This window comes from Artibeus jamaicensis, unplaced genomic scaffold, assembly GCF_021234435.1.
Source record: "Artibeus jamaicensis isolate MK-2021 breed Jamaican fruit bat unplaced genomic scaffold, CSHL_Jam_final contig_471, whole genome shotgun sequence".
Classification (NCBI taxonomy): Eukaryota; Metazoa; Chordata; class Mammalia; order Chiroptera; family Phyllostomidae; genus Artibeus; species Artibeus jamaicensis.
In genome coordinates, this window is record NW_026521850.1 from 8,120,906 (window position 1) to 8,132,754 (window position 11,849).

General features: G+C 43.0%; 2 protein-coding genes across 7 annotated transcripts in view; both read right to left on the minus strand.

Moving 5' to 3' along the window:
• GAPVD1 (GTPase activating protein and VPS9 domains 1) overlaps positions 1-3,388 on the minus strand; it is a 58,861-nt gene extending 55,473 nt beyond the window's left edge. For 5 of the 6 annotated variants that reach the window (XM_053667699.1, XM_037161451.2, XM_037161289.2 and 2 more), the window contains exon 1: positions 3,238-3,385. The gene's annotated coding sequence lies outside the window, so the exon portion shown is untranslated. Of the gene's footprint in view, positions 1-3,237 lie in introns of all 6 variants that reach the window. The other variant, XM_037161529.2, reaches the window with a different exon arrangement.
• Positions 3,389-6,689: 3,301 nt separating this feature from the next.
• Positions 6,690-6,950, minus strand: LOC119047669 (cytochrome c oxidase subunit 6B1-like). Its single transcript, XM_037143152.2, has one exon. The coding sequence runs from the start codon at positions 6,948-6,950 to the stop codon at positions 6,690-6,692; it is 261 nt and encodes an 86-aa protein (XP_036999047.2).
• Positions 6,951-11,849: the final 4,899 nt, after the last annotated feature.

Genomic DNA, 11,849 nt, shown 5'->3' on the forward strand with positions numbered 1-11,849 from the left:
TTATACTTTTTCAAAGAGTTGGGAAACATTTAAAAGTTATGGATTCCAAAACAATATCAACAGAAAGATACAAAGAATGATTTACCACTTGTGTTCTGGCTCCCAGAAGTGACTGTTAACAAACACTGTCATAGTTGCTTGTAGTCTTTAAATAAAAACTACGGATATCATCCCGTCTATCATCACCTCCCATTATTTTTACTGCCTTCCAAAAATTGTGAAATTACAGGAGATGTGTGCCCATTTTCAACTTTTCTAAGCACTGCAAATATTGTCTCTCAAGGCAGCTGTACCAATGTAAACTCCAGCAGTTTCTAAATCACCATGTCCAACCACATCTTCGCTAATATTTGATACTATCAGGCATTAAACATTTTTATCTATCTTATGTGAAAAATTCAGTCACTTATACCAACCTAGGGAAGGCCCACAAAAGCACCAAAAGGTGTTTGGAAAATAATTTCCTGTCTTTTAAAAAATGTAACACTTAAAAATTAAAAACTAAAATAAAAATATATTTTAAAAAGTTCAGATTCAATCAGCAAGTATTTACTAATTATTAAGAATTATTAAGTGCCAGCCACTATTCCTTTGAAGACAAAGTTCCTATTCTCACAGAGCTAACATTTTAATAGGGAGACAAAAATTAAAATACTAAACAGCCATGGCTGGTGTGGCTCAGTGGATTGATCATCAGCCTGGGAACCAAAGGATCACTGGTCTGCTTCCCAGTCGGGGCACACGTCTGGGTTGCCGACCAGGTCCCCAGTGGGGGTGCGTGAGGGGCAACCACACACGGTTGTTTCTCTCCCCTTCTCCCCCTGCTTCCTCTCTCTCTCAAAATAATAAAATCTTTAAAAATATATAAAATATAACACTAAATAAATATACAATGTATATGATAAAAAGATGCTATAAATAAAACATAGGGACAGGGGACAAAGAGTGACAAAGGACACAGCAAAGCACCAGGCAAAACCCCTCCAAGGCAGTGATCTGTGAAATGGTGTGTTCAGTACAACATAAACTACGATTTCAGCATCAACATCTGTTTCATAAAATACTCTTCTTCACTCTTCCATATCCCACCTTTATTTTTTTCCAGAAAATGTGTGCAGCAGTGGTTTTCCATTATTACTATTATTTTTAGAGGGGGGAATCTCATACCAGATGCTGACAGGTACTTTACAAACAGGTGCAAATTTCAAGTCATACTTACTCTAAAAAAAAAAGTTGAGTCGTTTGTCAGTGAGAAGTCTGACACAAAAATGAAGTTGAACTGCAAAAATTTTAAATGGGTACAGACACCAGTGCGGCTCAGTTGGGTGGGTGTCCTCTCATAAAGCAAAAGGTTGCCAGTTCGATTCCCAGTCAGAGCACGCACATGCCTGTGTTGCGGGTTCAGTACCTGGTAGGGTGCGTACTAAAAGCAACGGATGGATCTCTCTCTCTCAAACCTACCTTTCTCTCCCTCTCTTTCTCACTCCCTTCCCCTCTCTAAAAATAAATAAATAAAATCTTTTAAAAATTTTGTAATGAAATCTCAAAAAAAAAAAAAAAAGAAAAACCTTACCAACTCTCCAACTCCACAATCTGCACATTTCCTTTCTATCACATATGAAAAGAAGGTAAGAGCAATAGGAAAATATATTTGAAGAGAGATCCTGAGGTTTTCACTTAAGGGTAAACAATTCTTTAAAAGCCACACTATCCACATGATTTAAAGAAAACCAGCACCCACTAAAACTTCCTTTCACAGGCTCACGCAATAGCTTGGAGGGCTTCATCACCTGGAACTAGAAGGTGCAATAATACTAACATTTTAAAGCCAAAGTATTCACTACCCTTTCTTCCTCCACTCATTTTGCTGATTCCCCAAGACCCTGAATGCAACACCTGTGGTCTATTCTATCTCCCAAAACTCTTACTCTGATTTCAGCCAACACTTCTCTTTTACTCCCCTGATTACAAAATTCCCTCTTTCATCTACATTTATCATCTTATCTGCTTGTCTTCTTTCTCATCCAATGATTCAACTATTCTTCCAGGCAGACCTCCAGATCCCAAAACACTTATTTCTACTTCAGGAGTTCTTAAATATTTTTTTTATGAATGTCTTTGGCAGTCTGGTGGAGCCTATGGAACCCTTCTCAGATTGCTTTTAAATACGTAATTAAATACATGAGATTACAAAGGAAACCAATTACACTGAACTGTTAGCAAAACAATTTTTAAAAGCACTGATATAGTAATGTATGTGCAGGTTGACCATTACATTAAATAACGAGGTGAGACACTGGGTCTAACAATACCATAAATTTGAAGAAATCAAAAGCATAAATGATATTCTGAGCTATCTGCAACAACTGTAAAGATGATACAATAATATCTGTAATTTTCATCGGTGACAAAGTCACAGGCATTGCTAATTCTACAGTGTTTTGTTGGCTACATTTATAACTGAGGAAAATAATAAATTACAGCTGGCCCCTCCCCCCATCCAGTTCTATTCACCAACCACTGAATCTCGGGTTAAAAACCCTTCCTAGTTCAAAGCCTTGCTCAAACTAATTTTTGTCACCAACTTTAAAATAAAAACACTGAAATCTTCTTTGACCTATCTCTCAACCTGAACAAATCACCATGCCTCCCTATTTTTACGCAGATTTATGCACAGAGCCCTGTTCATTTCCACGGTTTGCCTAGCCAGCACCCATTTAAATTTTGCCAGTCAATAGAAGGTGAGATTGAGGAAAAGGAGATGAAAGCAACCGACAGTCCCTCACTCCCCATACCTCCAACAGCCGGGGAGAACCACCAAGTATAGTCTGTGTTTAAGGTAGGTGGGCTGCCCGCCAGGCTGGTGAGTCCCGCTTGTTCAGAGTCCCCGAGGCGACGATACACCTTCACCGGCCGCACTCAGAAGACGTTCCATTTCATTCTCGCCTCCAATGCTCGGTTTCCCACCTGCTTCGCCTCGCATCCCATCCCCCACGCGACCCTCCCTCTCGCCCGCCCCAGGCGGCCTGGCGCGAGCGCTCCGCAACACTTCTCCCTTCGGTCTCACCGAGTTTCTGCCCACCCCCACTTCCCCAGTCACTGTAGGGAAGGGCCCCGGGGTCAGCTGAACCCCACGGCCCGGCCGACAGGCGCAGGCAGCGGCCCAAGGCCAGAGCAGCCCGGTCGCCGGACAGGAAGCTGTGCACCCGGCGCGGGTTACTGGGGACGGACACTCACCAGAGGATCAAGCAGGAGAAGGAACCGAGGTCCCCGCCCGCTCGTCACTCGGCCTCGGAGCAGTCGCCCTCGCCGCGAACTGCCACCAGCGCCGCCGCCGCCACCGTCGCAGCCAGTCGCTAGCTGCCTTCTCTGCGTCCTGAGGTGGCGCTGCCGCCACGCCATCGCGCGTGCGCAGCGCCGCGGGGACCACTGGGGCTGGTAGTTCGGGCGGGCGGCCAGCCGGGGCCCTTCCGCTCCAGTGGGCCAAGTGGGCTCGGCGGTGTCACGGTCCTGGGCGACCGCAGTACCGTGGATCCCCTTCCGGGAAATTGTCTTCACCAAACACAGACTCTCACTTCTGCTTACGGTACTGCTGGACGTGAAAAATGCACAAGTGTTTGTGTAAAGTGAAACAACTTAGAGCGCTTACGTTTTCGATAACAACTGTCACTTGCCCAGGACGCATCGTTCCAAACACAAACTTTTGCCTCTCCTTTTACCCCCTCTCCTCCTCCACCATCCCCCCCTCCTTCTCCACCCCCTCTCTCCGCCCTCCTCCTTTAGTGGTAGCTGGACATTTAAACCTGATTTCCCACTCCTCGTTTTATCAAATTTTACTTATTGTAAGCTTGACCATACAGCTTTTAAGTTGATTGATAATTTAATTTAAAAAAAAAAAACTGTTCACAAAGACAGTTCAGATAATCAACTAAGCTGAAAAGCCGTAGAAACCTTAGTCGGAATACACCTTACAGGTCTTCAGTCCAACTCTTGCCCAGGCAGGAATTCCCTCTTGCACATTCCAGCCAGAAGGTCGTCCAACTTCTATTTCAACAGTTGTTCAAATTTTAGGGAGCTCACTACCCTCAGTAAGGCAGCCGGCTCCATTGTTGAACAGCTCTAAGTGTTAGACCGTTCTGCCACCTGATGAATTGAAATCTACTTCTCTTCAGGGGCTACAGAAATACAGAATGTTTACCACTTGACAGCCTTTAAAAAAACAAAACAAAAAACCCAAACAAACAAAAAAACCAGCAGCCCTGGCTGTTTGTAGCTCAGTGGATTGAGTGCGGGCCTGTGAACCAAAGTACTGTGGCTCAATTCCCAGTCAGGGCACATGCCTGGGTTGCAGGCCAGTTTCCAGCAGGGGATGCATGAGAGGCAACCATACGTTGATATTTCTCTCCCTCTCTCCTTCCCTTCCCCTCTAAAGATAAATAAATAAAAATCATAGGGAAAAAAAAGAAAACAACGATTAAATCTTCCAACGTTCAGCGTCTCCAGGCAAAAAAGAAAGTAACATTTACTTTTCTAACTATTTCAAATGTGAATCAGCTCCCAGACTACTTTCTATTTAGTCATCCTCCTTGATTGTATTACTGTGAAAAACTGTCAAAATTTGCTTCATATTCATTGCCTCATTTTATTATCACAATAACATTCTATGGTGAGCTGGTCATGTATTATTGCTATCATGTCATTGATCTGATTCACAAATTTCAATTCATGTACTGGCCGGGTAGCTCAGTTGGTTAGAGCATCACTCTGGCACATGAGAGTTGTGGGTTCAAGGCACATATGAAAAACAACAATGAATGCATAAATAAGAGGAACAACAAATCAATGTTTGTCTCTCTCTCCAATCAATCAACACATTAAAATTTTTTTAAGTCTTCAATTTCATCAAAGATTATTTACTTACCAGTTGCTATAAAGCACTGCATTAAGCACCAGGGGAAAGAAAAAAAGCAACAGGACACAGTTTGCACTCTAGGGTGAAAGGAAAGCTCACACAGATTATGGATAGTGATGGTAAACTAAGATTCAAAGTGCTCTGAGATTCAACGGAAAGTCTTCATCAAGTTGAGGGGCCATGACCTTAGAAAAAAGTGACACTGCATGGTTGGATTTCAAGAAGGGAAACGGTGGTAGAGAATTGTGAAGAAAGAACCCAGCCGAGCAAAATGAATGCACAGCCATGGCCAGGTGGCTCAGTTGGAGTGGCCTCCAGTGCACTGAAAGGTTGTGAGTTTGATCACCCGGTCAGGGCACATACCTAGGTTGTGGGTTTGATCCGCAGTCAAGGTGCATAGAAGAGGCAACCAATCGAAGTTTCTCACAACAATGTTTCTCTGTTTCCCCACTCTCTTTAAAAACTAATCAATAAATATATCCTCGAGTGAGGGTTTCAAAAAATGAATATGCGAATGAACAATCATAGCTTGTTCTCAACACAGTGCTTTGCTGAGCTGGAGCACACAGGCCAGAGAGGAGGGAAAAAAAGACCTCAAAAGTTGTAAAAACTTCTTGAGGGTCCAGAAGAAACTCCACTGGGAATGGTAAGTAAAAAGGGCACTGGGATGGTCAATTATAATTGTTCTGAGTTCTACTCTGTCGTCTACAAATGAAGAACTTGAACTAGATCAGCAGTTTTCGATCTTTTTCCCTACCCAGCACACCCAAGTAATACAACCCAACATCAGAACAATGGACCAGAACACTACAACTTAATTGAAATTCTTGTGGAATATGAGTGCGTATTCTCAGCACCTTTTACACAGAGGAAAGAGAATTCGAGAGTTGAAAAGATGCTCAAAATCAATAAATAGTACTCACTGAAGATAGAGAATTTTGTCTTATTCACCACTGTCTTGCTAGAACCTGGCATAGTAACTAGGATGTAATACCCATTTGTTTGATTGGGTTTGGGTTGGTTTTGGGGTGCTTTTTTGCCTTTTTAAATCATTACTATTTTATTTTTTCAATTATGACTTATAATCAATATCATTTTGTATTAGTTTCAAGTATACAACATAATGGTTAGACAATCATATACTTTATAAAGTGTTCCCCCTGATAATTCCATGCAGTTGTTATAATGTTATGACTATATTTCCTATGCTGTATATTTGTTTGTTTTTTAAATGAATGGGGTGAGTCCTGACTGGTGTGGCTTAGTGGGTTGGTCATCTTCCGGCAAAATGAGAGGATGCTGGTTCAATTCCCACTCAGGGCATGTGCCTGGGTTGCAGGTTAGGCCTTCTCTAACACATTAATGTTTCTTTCCCTCTCTTTCTCCCTCTCTTCCCCTCTCTCTAAAAATAAATAAAATCTACTCTGGTTGGTGTGGCTCAATGGATTGAGTGCCAGCCTACAAACCAAAGGGGTGCTGGTTCAATTCCCACTCAGGGCACATGTATGGGTTGCAGGGCATGTCCCCAGTAGTGGGCACACAAGAGGCAACCACACATTGATGTTTCTTTCCATCTCTCCCTCCATGCCCCTCTCTCTAAAAATAAATAAATAAAACCTTTAAAAAATAAAAATAAATATTTTTTTTTCGCTTATCCAACAAGTATTTATTGTTAGTTAAGCCATGATTTAGGATTCTAGGGTGGGACGTACCCAGGTCCCCCTTCACCTCCTTAGGAGAAGGATGGAAGAGACAGGACAGGTTGGGTGCAGCCAGTTCAGATCTTCCCAGGAAACGTGCCTCCTGCCGGGTGGTCATCCCAGGCTGACACCCAGGATATGGGGCGACGGGACTTGTACACACACGGGTACCATTTGCACATGGAAACGTCTCCCCCTGTAACAGCCATTGCCTTCTCCCAGTGGTGGAAGTTCAGGTAGTTCTGCCAACAGTTCCCAGTCTGGTTCTGGTTGGAGAGGCGGCTATCAAAAGGGGCAGGCTTGTAGCTCTTGATTTTGGTCTTCATGTCTTCTGCCATGTTGCTGACTCCTAAAAACGCCCCTAAAGCCAGTCACAGCTCAATGTAAACACATCTTTTTTAAAAAAAATAAATGAATGGGGTGAGTAAACAGTGAACCCTGGACAAAGCCCTTTTCTTTCCACACCACTCAGCTTTTTCTGACATACATTTATATAGGCACGAAATTCATACTGAATCGTGATTAGAGGTCAGTTCCTCAGACTCCCAGCTCCATAGTCCCCACAGACAACTCCACCGGGGACTCGGAGAGCAGTGACGAAGTGTCTTAGAAGTAGCCAAGAAAGCCGGAGCTATACCAAATGATTTGAGGAGACTTTGACAAGTATTTCTAAACAAAATTATTTTATTCTCAAGCTTGTGAAAGGCCCCAAAATGTCATAATTTAAGACAGATACATTGCAACACAGATGTCTGAGCTGAGTTTCAAAGATCATCTAGTCTAACCCCCTCATTGGACTTTGGAGGCTGTTCCTCAAGAGAGCCTAATTAAGAAGTATCTACCTGGGAAAAGTAACATTTTAAGTTATTACGCATCAACACTTAGAAAATAATGATAGTTCTCTTTGGGGGACGGTGAAGATTCAGTGCAAAACAGCTCAATTTTTATACGGCGCAGCTGTGAAAACAGCATGGCTATGAGACAGCGCCGGGGCCAGGCCCGTCTCTGACCAGACGGCTCAGCTCCTGGACGGTCTGCTCCACTCCGCTCTCCTCTCTCTGCTGAGACATCTTCTGCCTTTCAGCTCAGCCAGGGAGCTGCCGTCTGGTCTCCGATGGAAAGGGCAAGTGCATACACCAGGAAATAAAAATAGTTAAATGAGAGAAAACAACATCAGAAAGAAAAACAGGGCCACATCCAGAAGAAAACATTAGGAAGACTGAGCAAGATGAAAGGGAAGAAACAAGGACTTCACCTATGAAATAGATTTGCTTGGCACACGGCTTGGGAAATAACCTACTTTGAAGTGGTAGTACACACTTGGCTGTGGAAAGCCACAGCCTGTGGAAAGTTTAATCTTAGTGTCTCATCTGAAAGAGTTGAATTATAAACTAGGTGTTAAATGCAGCAATAACATGAGGAGACACCCAGGTGGTAGAGAATTCACAATTTTACTATGAATAAATTCGGAGACTGTATTTTCAACTATGAAACAAACAGAGATGTCACTGACCTTCACCATCCCATCTCGTTGTTATGAGGATAAAGCCAAGGGATGCAGGGCAAAGCTTTGTTTACCATAAAGCAAAACACAAACGTAAGCTGCTCTACTATGATATAGTTCACACTCGAACAGCAGGCAAACATTCGACACATTCAAAGCTAAGGCTAACTCTGCCATTTTTCATTCTCGACATTTCTTTTCTAAAATTTACTTTCTTTTTTTTTTAAAGATTTTATTTATTCATTTTTAGAGGGGAAGGGAAGGAGAGAGGGAGAGAAATCAATGTATGGTTGCCTCTCATGGTCCCATGCTGGGAACTGGCCTGCAACCCAGGCATGTGCCCTGACTGGGAATCAAACTGCGATCCTTTGGCTCACAGGCCCACGCTCAATCCACTGAGCTACACCAGCCAGGGCTAAAATTTACTTTCAATCAAACAGGTAATACAGGTATTCATTTTTCATCTTCAAAAATGTATACAAATAAGTCTAAAATTTCTTTAATTCCACCAAGAGGGAGCCACTCTTGTCAATATAATAGGTATCTGTTTAGATTTGAGGGGGCGGAGGGTGTGTTTAACACAAATAGTATCATATGGTACTTACTGTTCTGTGTTCTATAACCTCTTTTTTTTTCATTTAACAATAAATTCTGCCCTGGCTGGTGTGGCTCAGTAGACTGACTGTCAGGGTGCGAAACAAAGGTTCACCAGTTTGATTCCCAGTCAGGGCACATGCCTAGGCTGTGGGCTAGGTCCCCAGTAGGGGGCACACAAGAGGCAACCACACACTGATGTTCCTCTCCTTCCTCCTCCCTCCCTTCCCCTTTGTCTAAAAATAAAATAAATAAATCTTTAAAAAATAATAATAATAAATCTTGGGCATTTTTTCAAATCACTACATAAATATCTACTTTGTTGTTTTGAGGCTTTGCACAAGATTTCCATAGTATTAATCTACATGGTTTACTTAGCATCTTTTTAATTTATTTTAATTTTTATTTTTTAATTTTTTTTCCGGTCCAATTTCTTTTTTTGTTAATTTTTTTATTGATTATGCTGTTACAGTTGTTCTATTCCCCCTTTCATTCCCCTCCAACCTACCCCCCATCCCCACCATTACCCCCCCTTTAGTTTATGACCATGTGTCTCAAGTTCTTTAGATTCTATATTTCCCATGCTATTCTTGCCCCCCCATCTATTTTCTATCTACTGTCTATGCTACTTATTTTCTGTACCTTCTCCCCCCTTCTCCTCCTCCCACTCCCCTGTTGCTAACCCTCCTTGAGATCTTCATTTCTATGTTTCCACTCCTGATCTAACTGTCCTTTTAGTTTGCTTTTGTTTTAGGTGTGGTTGTTAATAACTGTGAATTTGTTGTCCTTTCACTGTTCATGTTTCTTTAACTTCTTTTTCTTAGGTATGTCCCTTTAACATTTCATATAATAAGGGCTTGGTGATGATGAACTCCTTGAATCTGATCTTATCTGAGAAGCACTTTATCTGTCCTTCCATTCTAAATGAAAGTTTTGCTGGATAGAGCAATCTTGGTTGTAGGTCTTTGGATTTCATGACTTGGAATACCTCTTTCCAGCCCCTTCTTGCCTGTAAGGTCTCTTTTGAGAAATCCGCTGACAGTCTGATGAGGACTCCTTTGTAGGTGACTGTCCCCTTAGCTCTTGCTGCTTCTAGGATTCTCTCCTTCATTTTAATCTTGGCTAATGTAATGATGATGTGCCTTGGTGTGTTCCTCCTTGGGTCCAAGTTCTTTGGGACTCTCTGAGGTTCCTGGATTTCCTGGAAGTCTATTTCCTTTGCCAGATTGGGGAAATTCTCCTTTATTATTTGTTCAAGTAAGTTTTCCACTGGTGGCTGTGCTTTTCCCCCTTCTGGTACCCCTATAATTCAGATATTGGAGCATTTAAAGATGTCCTGGAGGTTCCTAAGACTCTCCTCATTTCTTTGAATTCTTGCTTCTTGACTCTTTTCTGTTTGGCCATTATTTGCTTTCTTCTGGTCCACTCCATTGATTTGAGTCCCAGTTTCCTTTTCATTGCTATTGGTGTCCTGTGCAATTCCATTCATTTCAATTAGTTTCGCCTTCATATATTTGTCTAATTTGTGGCTATAATCAACCAGTTCTGTGAGGATCCTGATGACCAGTGTTTTAAACTGTGCATCTGAGAGTTTTGCTATTTCTTCATCGCTTAGATCTATAGTTTCTGGGGCTTTGAGATCTTCTTGAGCCATTTTTGGTCTGTTCACGCACCCTTTAAGTGTGAGAAGCGGCGCCATGGACTCCCAGGTCACTGGGTTGTGACGCTGTATGTGGGGGCGTGGTCAGAGCGGGGAAATGGCGGCCCCCTCTGCTGTTTCTCACAGCCGGGTGCGGAGCAGCGCCTTAGGTGGTTCACCTGGGCCGGGCCACTCAGAGTCGCTGGGTTATGACGCTGTATGTGGAGGTGGGGTCAGAGCAGGGAAATGGCGGTGCTCTCCCTGCCGCTTGCCGCGGGGACCAGCTGGGTCCCGGTCCAATCGCCCACTCCCTCGCCTGTCCACCTGTGTGCAAATGTGTGACCACAGTCAACACGCAGGACCGCTCCCCCGCTGTCTCCCCCACGGTCGCTCGCCTGGTCGCTCGCTCGGTCGCTCACTAGGTCCAACCCTGCACCTGGATTCCACGCCTGAGTCCGTCTGACCGAGTTTTCCTGTGCAATCCCGCTTCACCAGCCTCTGGTTTCGCCCCTTACCGGTCAGGCTGAAGAATTTGTTGTTAACGGACTTCCGAAAAGTTCAATTTTCCGTGTTCTGGCTCTGTTTTCTGTTGCTAATATTTAGTTGTCTCTAAACTTGGTTGTGTGAGAAGGCACGGCACATCCACCTATGCCTCCATCTTTGGCAGAAGTCTCTATTTTAATTTATTTTTAGAGAGAGGGAAAGGGAAGAAGAGAGGGGGAGAAACATCAATCAACTGCCTCTTGCACATGCGCCACCAGGGATCAGGCTCACAGCCCAAGCACTGCTCTAACCAGGAATAGAACCAGCAACCTTTCACTTTGCAGGACAAAAATCAACCAACTGAGCCACAATGAGCACGGCACTTGACATCCTTTATCAATGAACATTAAGTTTGACTCATTACATTCTGAATAACAAAAAAACACATGTGAGTTAACTATATGTTAGTTTTTAATGGGAGAATTTTTCTAAAGCTCTGAGAATCTATAAACAAAAAAATTCAAGAAGACACTCATTGAAGCTGTCTTGTACACAGCAAAAATTAGTATTCCCTAATAAAATCCTCTCTGTAATTTGGAATAATCCAATTGGAAAGTAAAGAACAAGACTCAGCTACAGTCTCTGAGCCCTTGGTTGGCCTGTCCTGGCCCCAGCTGGCAGGCTCAGAACTGGTAGTTAGGACTCAAAGGTCAATTTACTATAAAGCTGATGGAGCTTATGATTTAGGGCCCCTCACTTGCTTGGGGACACTTCCAAGGCCAGGGCAATGTATTCATGTAGTCATTCAGTTTTGGAACATTTGCCAATGAATTTTAACTCATTGGCTAAATTGAGGATGACAGATACAAGCCTAAAACCTGAGAATACTAAAAATGAGGAATGTGATTCCTATAGAACAAGGTCATAAATTGTGCAACTCACACTTCAGCCCAGTGAAATCTACTACAAACCTTATTTCTCTGCCAGTACCGAGGTGGCCAGACAGAGAGTAGCTGT